Source organism: Rhinolophus ferrumequinum, chromosome 8 (genome assembly GCF_004115265.2).
Source record: "Rhinolophus ferrumequinum isolate MPI-CBG mRhiFer1 chromosome 8, mRhiFer1_v1.p, whole genome shotgun sequence".
Lineage (NCBI taxonomy): Eukaryota > Metazoa > Chordata > Mammalia > Chiroptera > Rhinolophidae > Rhinolophus > Rhinolophus ferrumequinum.
Window position 1 is genome coordinate 33669497 of NC_046291.1, and position 8453 is coordinate 33677949.

Here is an 8453-nt window from a genome sequence, read left to right on the forward strand (position 1 = left end):
TAGAAATTATCATCACTTGTATTTATACATTTTATTGTATAATGATTTGATTAACATCTGTCTTGCTCAGTAATATGTTAGTTCAATGAGGACAGCACCTATATTGATTATTCTTATCACTTAACTTTAAAGCCTAGTGTAGTGCCTGGCATAAAGTAGGCACTCAGTAAGAGTTTGCTGCACGAATGAACAAAGGAATGAACAAATGAAGGTCATAGTGACTTGCGCAAGGTCAAGATGGAAGGCCGAGATATTAGCCAGAAATTCTAATTTCCAGTCCAGATTACTAACCTACTCAACAAAGAGCTTGTCTGAATTATTGGAACCAAAACAACTCTCAACTCTACCATTTTCTATGATGGCATTTATTCAGCGAGGGGATGCAATAGGTCTAGTTATTGTTCTTTTTTCCACGAAACGTGCTATATTACAGCTCTATTTGGAAGGGATATGATGATAAAACATGCCACTGTTTAAAACTTGGAAAGATTCCTGAGATTCTCAGAAGAAATATAAAGGGTAGGTCATAAAAAGAGCAATTTTGTCTCTTGCAATAGAATTTCCTGTTCAGAAAATGCTGTTAATTTCAGAAGCTGACATCTCCAAAAAAGAATTCTATTAGATGGAATAATCATCTTCATAGTCCCAGCTGCTGTGTATACACCTCTTAAAAGTAAAAAAGGAAAAAGCCTCTTTGCTGTGTGGAAGTGCCTTGTGTGTTTTATAAAATCCACATAAAATGTTCAGTGGTTGCTATATTTATAAGACAAATTGGTTACCCCTGAAGAAGCTTGAAGATGTGGTTCTCAAGGGTCTGTGTGCTTTAGATGAAAATGGAATCATTATTTTTGAACTTCTTCTGCTCATGTCAGTGACTCCCACCTGCAGCCAATCCACTGGTTATAAGAAACCATGAATTCCCATGTGTTGCAGGATAACTAACCAGGGCCAGCCCAATCCAAATTCCTGGTAAGCTTTATTAGCCCTTAATATGTGTTTTGTTTCCATTTCACACCTTGGGGTGGGAGACAATCTTTACTTATGCTGGTGTGGTGTGCGTCTGTCTCAGACGTGTGTGTAAGGTGCATTTCAAAGTTTGGGTCTCTCTCTCTCTTTCTTTCTGTTGAGACTCCTATCTTAACACTTATGAGTAATTTAAGATTGGTTTTGGGTGTTTTGTTTGTTTGTTTAAGAATTTCACTTCCTTTGAAGATAACAAAGTGTATTTTTTCAAAGATAAAAAGGCGTACTCAAACTTTGTAGGTTGTATTCATAATTACTTTGCTTATCATTGTATAATGAATGTTCTCATCATCATGGACTCCTTTAAGCTAATCAACTGGATTTTGAAAGTCTCATGTGCAAATGAATCTGGAAAAAACAAAGGCTGCAAAATTCAGGTGAACCAATATAGTATTTCTTCTTTCTTGTCTTACTTTAAAAATGGTTCCTGTTTCTCTTTTCTGCTTTCTCTCACCTCTCTCTCTCTCTCTCTCTCTCTCTCTCTCTCTCTCTCTCTATCTCTCTCTCTCTCTCTCTCTCTCTCTCTCTCTCTCTCTCTCCAGGACATTTCCTCATCTTTCCTTTCACTCAGCTTCATTCCACCATGTCCAAAGCATTCCTGCTGCTGTGTATTGCCCTGGTGCTACTTGGGCCTGTGCACGGAGCCATGTTGAGAAACACAGAGAAATGGAAGCCACTCAACAACCCCAGAAACAGAGATCTGGTGAGAACTTTCACTGGAACATGCTGGGCTACAGGGTGAAATCAGCATCTCTGGATGTATGTGCACTGCATTCTGCTAGAGCACAGTGCAGAAGAGGCTACCAAGGGCTGAGAAGATTCCACCAGCAGGATCAGATGAGAGTTTTGTTAGCTGGCATCCTATTGTTCCTCTGGCCAATTTACATTTGTTTCTATATGGAGAAACAAATTTATATTTAGAAATGATCGTATACACACATAGAACATTACATTTGTAAATGATCGTATATACACATTGACTTTATAACCTTGATTTTTAACACGTATACAAAATCAAGAGCATGACAGGGAATTGCTTTTTGCACAGCTTAGATTGAAGTGATAATAAAACAGATTCTCAGGTAAGCCACACTTGCAAACACAATTGCAAAAAAATGAAAGTTGACCTGAATTCTTATCAGTTTACTAGGCATTATTTTCAACAGAAAGTTATCTAAGAAATAGAATTGAAAATATCTGTAAAAATACTCTTTTTTAAAAAATATGCCAAATACAATAAAACTGCTGGCACTGCTATTTCAAAATACACTTTTCCTAAGGAAAATGATGTGAAATATAGCAATATAGGATTAAAACAATCAAATAGCCCTTTGTTCAGCTTCTATGTATTTATTTCCTAAAGGAAAGACAAAAAACTCATGTCTGGAAAGAAACTATTTCAGAAGACAATGATTGGGGTCTTATTTTCAGTCAGAGAGGAGGTGCCAAGCTTTGATCACTGTGGAGTTCAATTTCATCACTGACATTGCTACTCAGGGCTGGTTTACAACGAACCCTCTGACAGTGGTGCTGCTAAATAATTGATATTCCTCTCTCGATTTCCACCATGAATGGTGAATTATCATCTTGTTTAGGGTTGAAATGTCAGAAACAAGGCAGGCTGGAGGACAGTGGAGGGGGAGGAGAAGCAGCCAAAGCTGGGCTTCTATGTCTGAGTTTTTCACCTCCTGCCTCCTAGATAAGCCCTAACATCAATTCAGGGGGGAAAAAAGAGGGGAAGTTTTTTGGTGTTTAATTCATATATGGTAACTGAATGTTTTCTTTCTCTCTTCAGCTTTTCAGAACTCTTCAGGAATATTTTAAGGAAAGAGGTCTTGATCTTGAAAGGTTTCCAAATATATTTTCCATGAACAAGAATCCCAGACCTCTCTCTTTCCAATCAGAACTTATTGCTTCTGCATTTGCAGATTATGAAGAGCAGAAAAACTCCTTTCCCAATTACCTCAAAGGCTGAATGTTTCTTCTGCGAGCAGGTAAAAGTTACTTCTTTATTCCCAGGATCTGTCCAAACATACAACTCACTCATAAAGAGATTTTGAAAGTATTTATTTGAAAAATGATTTTAGTTCCTTATAGAAATAAGTGCTTAGTTCAGAAGATATTCATCATTGGTAAGATTTGGATATGGTTCAGGTATTTCATGACCTGGTTTTAAAAAGAAATGACAGTTATGAATTTTTAAGCATAGTTTTCGAGGAAGAAATATATTAAAATAGAATTATCCCTCTTAATAGGATTACTAAATGTAATAGAATGCCACACACTTTTACCTATACCCTTTTTTCAGGTGAGGTCATATAGCCAAGTTATGTGGAAAATCATATAAAAAGAAATTATGTCAAATTGTCCAGTTGCATTAAATAGAAAGTAAAGTTAAAAGAATGGTTCTTTTTAGGAGAAAGCAGCAAGCATATTTTATTTTGAGCTTGAACTTCCTCATCTAGAGGGAAAAAATGGTAAAATATTAGTAAAAATGGATTTGTCTCATAGGAAAATTTTTTAAAATTTATTTACATTTAAGATAGGAGTTTTATTATTCTTATTACTTTAGCACTCCTATCAAATAAATACCTACCATTAAAAAATAAACAGGTATGGAGTATTCCAAGAAAATACATTCTGAGTGTAATCTATTGGGTTTTTGTTCAGCTGAATAATGCAGGGAACTGAATCAAAATTAAAAGTTACTCCCATTCATCCACAAGGTAGGAATAATGTTGTGAGCAAGCATACTGCTGTTACACTTTATTGTGCATATGAAAGGAGTTTGATTGTCAGTTCTGTCAAAGGTGATGATTTAAAAAAAATAATGATGTTATTCTAAAAAGAAGATGAAACATACCTGTGGCATATGCATTGTCCTGCAATGAGAAAAAAAAAGTGTGAACAGAAAGATGTTAATGAAGGGTTCCCTTGGCTGTTTTTTACACTTAGACCCTAGGCTATCAGACACTAAAACAGAGACTAGCTATTAATACCACAGTACCTACTTTGGTATGAAGCAGTGTTACGTACATTTGCTTGTAAGCCTTACTTTCATCTATAAATTGCAGATACTAGTCTCCAACTCATAGAAAGGATCAGAGAAAAATATCAAATACATACTTTCATGTGAGCGTGGAATGAGGTCATGTGTAAGGGCAGGGAACAGAGAAAGCACCCAGTTGGTGGTATTGCATTATAAGGGGAATAACTCAACTGTGTGAAAGAAGTGAAGCTTCTGATTTGGAGAATATTTCATATTTATAACCTCTCCTTCCCTAATATCTCTGATTAGAAAATGAAGACAAAAAGATTTTTCATTAAAGGATGCTGATCTTTGAGTCTTTGTATTAATTGTACAGTCTTCAATTTCTATGTTATATATGATATCTTCTTCTTCTTTCAGATGTCTATTTTAAAACTACAGATGAAGCTTCTTATTAGAAAAATTCAATCATGGTCATGGCTAATCTTTTTCCCCCTCCACGTTTGTCAATTTGTAATGAATTTATTCTACATTTCCAAGTTTACATATAAAATGCTTGCCTTGGGATTTATGCAACTTATGTGTATGTTTTTGGTGTTTTTTCCACTTTATAACCATAAATATCCATGTAGAGCACTGAATATATTGCAAGAGTTACAAAAATACCATATAGTCAGAAGAAATGATGATCTTCTAAATTACATGTTTCCTTTAAGCTTATCTTATATGTGTTTATTACTTTTTATTATTTTTATTTGAAAGGGACATTGCTTGTTTTTACTTTATTATATGTAATAGGGACTTGGGTTTAAAATTTGTCTTTTTCCTAGAAAAAAGATGCATTTGTACTTTCAGCATATTCTATTGGAAGACTCCTAGTCATAGTTTCATACCAAGAAAGATAAGTGATAAATATCCATAATTAAGTTGAAATAGAAAGCAAAGAAACATGGGATTCTAGGAGTTGCTAGGGTCTCTGGGAGATGTTCTCTGCCACTGTGTTCAGAGGTGGACATTGTGCTACACCAAAATATCCTAGCCACGTCTGAGCTCTGGTACACAGACTCCTCAAGAAGGGAGAGTAGAAACTGGTACGAATTACAGCTAACCTTCTCCTTTCCCTCCCTACTTGGGCTGACTTGTTCTGATTCTCATATTCTCATTTGGAATCACTACTCTTGCTGTATCTTTATGGAGAGCTGCACCATTTTCTCTGTGATTCCTGCAAAAGGAACACTGTACTAGAAAGAAACTTCTGTGTCCTAATAACACTAGTCTGTGCATTCCTCATTAGTTTTCTGTGGCTTTTTTGTGGATGATTGATATTGAATATCAAGTGTAACAACATGCAAGAACAGATTCTACGTCTGGTTTAATATGTTCTTTTGTAATTAGTTGCATATGTGTCTGTTTTCACCGGACAGTTGTGAGGTCTTTGTAAACCATTTTTATTTCTCCAGCACTTAACACAATGCCTAGCACATAGCAAATATTCAATAAATACTTGTTGAATTGAAGCAAATGTGTGCTATTCTGTTGTTATTCACACACCAATGGAAGCTGATTCTAGTTAATGTCAAGAATATTCTTTTTACCATTTGAAATATATAAGTAACTATTGATGAGCTATTCCTCATAAAAATATAACCTATTCAGATAAATGGTAGAGAAATAGGGAGTGCTTCACCACTGTCCAGTTCTGCTCACTGTATGTGACCATTTAGCACACCTGCTCCTCAGACACTATGTATTAGTAGTTTTCCCACCCCTGCCCTATTATTTTAATAACCAAACCTCCCTTCACACATTTCTAAAAGCCCACTGGAGAAGTGATTTTGCTCTTAGCTGAGAACCACTGATAGGAACACAGCAGAAGTATAGTGTTTCCTCTAGAAATAAATGTTCTGCAGGTGATCTAGGCTCTCAAGGGATCCGTGGGTGCTTCTCTACATAGGTCCTTGATAGCCTTGTGGATGGGGAGAAAAAAGGGAGTTCTATGGAAAGTAATCTCACAGGATTTATCAGATCACGAATTCCTAACTGGGCAGGTCATGCCGGGTAGTCACACCCCAGGCATATAACTTTTCAGTGAAAGGTTTATCTTTGCCTTAAGCAAGCCCTGTCCAGTGTTTCTGTGCATCTAGGTTAAACAGCTTTGAAATAAGCCCTAACCGCCCTCAAGAGAGCACATAATTTCGTTAACTGTCCTATAATCCAATCCCCACCTTGCTTTCTCCCACCTCCATGTAATCTTCCTTACCTTCCCTCCTTAATTTCAAATGCATAAAGGAAGCTGCAAAGCTGTGATTCTCTAGAGCGGTTGAGAGTTTGCTCACTGGCATATGTGGTCAGTTTGGCTCAAATAAACTCATAACACTTGTCTACAGGTTTGGACATGTCTTACGTTGACAGCCTCTCAACACTGACGTTCCTCTTGGATGAGTACCACATTCCCCATGCTTAGGACATGGCCTATTGTCCCCGATCCCAGATATAGGGTGGTAAAGCACTGTAAAGGGTATGAGGTTTTACTCTACTTGTAAGCTACATGTTATCCTGCTGTAGTTTCTCAGAGCCTGGCAGACACATGAGACTCCTGGGTCGGAAGCAAGGGACTTGATTACTCATGGTGCAGTAGGAAGCATGAGTTTTACATTCGCCTTGGTTCTCCTTATCCCCCAAGTATCATGGGGCCATGTGGAGGTGGGTCCAGATGTATATTGTGCACAAGTGGGTTTGTACCACAGCGGAGGAACCCCAAACATAGGAAATACCCACTCTTGTTAGGGGTTTACTAGCAAACAAGCTCAACATTTGCCCCAGAGAGAAACAGTATCTTTATTATACTAGTCAGGAAACAAATCTTCCCTCTGCCCCAGAGAGAGACAATATCTCTGTCTTTCAAGGCTGTTTGTTCTACAGATATCCTTGAAAAGACAGCCCTGGATGAAAGTTGTCACAAGCTTTTATAGAAAAGTGAGAGAACCATCGAAAAATTGTCTCCCCGGAAGCAACACACCCCATTCTGGCTTCTCCCTTTGACAAGGAAAAAAGGATGGACTCATCTCCTTCTTCTGTACTCTTAATTCTATCGTCATGGCACAAATTCAATGTTATGCTGTCTCAAGACATTCCATTTTGATTCTCAAAAATGAGTCTGCAAGTGTAAAGAGTTTCTTCTTGCTATTTTCATTACTGTCATAACAATTCCACGACATCTCAATGTAATGTGGATGTCTCTGACTCACCAGGGGACAAATCTCTTACAGGGAAGTAGAGAAAAGAAAAACAGAAAGATTACAATTTCAAGTTATGTTGCTCCATTCGGACCTGTAAAATAATTTTCATGTCATAAAGGTATCTGATAGCACAAAAACTATCTCTCCGTCCCTTGCTCCCCACTCCTAATTCTCTACATGAATCTATATCTTCACAATTGTTGTTCCTATATTCCAGGCAGCCAACAATAAACAAGACAGCCTAAGCCAGCTGGATCTTAGGAGAGCATTCTCCTTCCTTTGATTCCCTTCCTCTAGCAGAGTTAGGCCTAGACACCTTTGACTTCCTCTTAAATGCAGTTCCCTGATTGCCTGAAGAAATTCAGGGAAGCATTTCCCTGTGAGTGATTTCTGTGGATTACCTCAGCCCAACCACTTTGCTAGCCCCCATGTTTTATACCCAGCTAGGGCCCTGAGGATCCTTCATGATGAGAAAAGGGATGATTTCTAGCTGTGAAATATTTTTTTCTGACCTGGTAGTCCCCCTCTTATAGATCCTGGCCCCTCCTCCTTTGCCATTCTATTGTTGCTTATTCTCGTCTGTATTGTCATAAAGAGGCACCAATGGCCAGGTGATAGGCTCCCTGTAACTTGTCTCTCTAACCTTAGTTGCACGCTGGGCTGTCCTGCCCATACCTCAACGCCCTTGCCCATTCCTAATGCACTTTCAATTCCATCCAATTTAATTCATAAATGCGTTTTGAGCCCAGATTACTAGGCTATAGAGAGTTCACAAAAATAGATCAGGTAGCACTGTTCTCAAGATGTTGATAGCTAGTGTCTCTAGAGTAGGACAGCAGAGAAATGGTTATAAGACAAGGTAAAACACAAACCACAGGAGCATGTAGGAGGTGAAGAATAGTTTCATTGAGGGGAGGCAGTATATCATATTAATTCCAAGCATGGGATTTGGAGACAGAAAGGCCAGGGTTCAAATCCTGGCTCTACTACTGGTTAGATATGGGACTTTGACATTAGGAATAACAGCATCCATTTTTAAGAATTATTTTGTGCTACGTATGCAATATGCGTAAGAACTGGCCTATAGTATATGGGCAAGCGTGTGGTGATCATATCAAGCATTTGACTGTTAAGAAAAGAAGAAACCTTGGGTGGGAGTTAGGCGTGGAACATGAAATCCAGATAAACTTATTTACAGATTG

General features: G+C 37.7%; 1 protein-coding gene across 1 annotated transcript; it reads left to right on the plus strand.

The window, feature by feature from the left end:
* Positions 1-1113: 1113 nt before the first annotated feature.
* On the plus strand, positions 1114-4553 carry C8H2orf66 (chromosome 8 C2orf66 homolog). The gene is made up of 4 exons (XM_033112760.1): positions 1114-1400; positions 1595-1726; positions 2819-3017; positions 4433-4553. Exons 1-3 carry the CDS (start codon positions 1299-1301, stop codon positions 2996-2998), a joined length of 414 nt encoding a protein of 137 aa, XP_032968651.1. The 5' UTR covers positions 1114-1298; the 3' UTR covers positions 2999-3017; positions 4433-4553.
* Positions 4554-8453: the final 3900 nt, after the last annotated feature.

Coding starts and splice junctions, on each gene's coding strand:
- C8H2orf66 (XM_033112760.1), top strand. CDS start 1,299: ATGAATGTTCTCATCATCATGGACTCCTTTAAGCTAATCAACTGGATT. Junction 1,401..1,594: donor ACAAAGGCTGCAAAATTCAG/GTGAACCAATAT, acceptor CCTTTCACTCAG/CTTCATTCCACCATGTCCAA. Junction 1,727..2,818: donor ACCCCAGAAACAGAGATCTG/GTGAGAACTTTC, acceptor TTCTCTCTTCAG/CTTTTCAGAACTCTTCAGGA.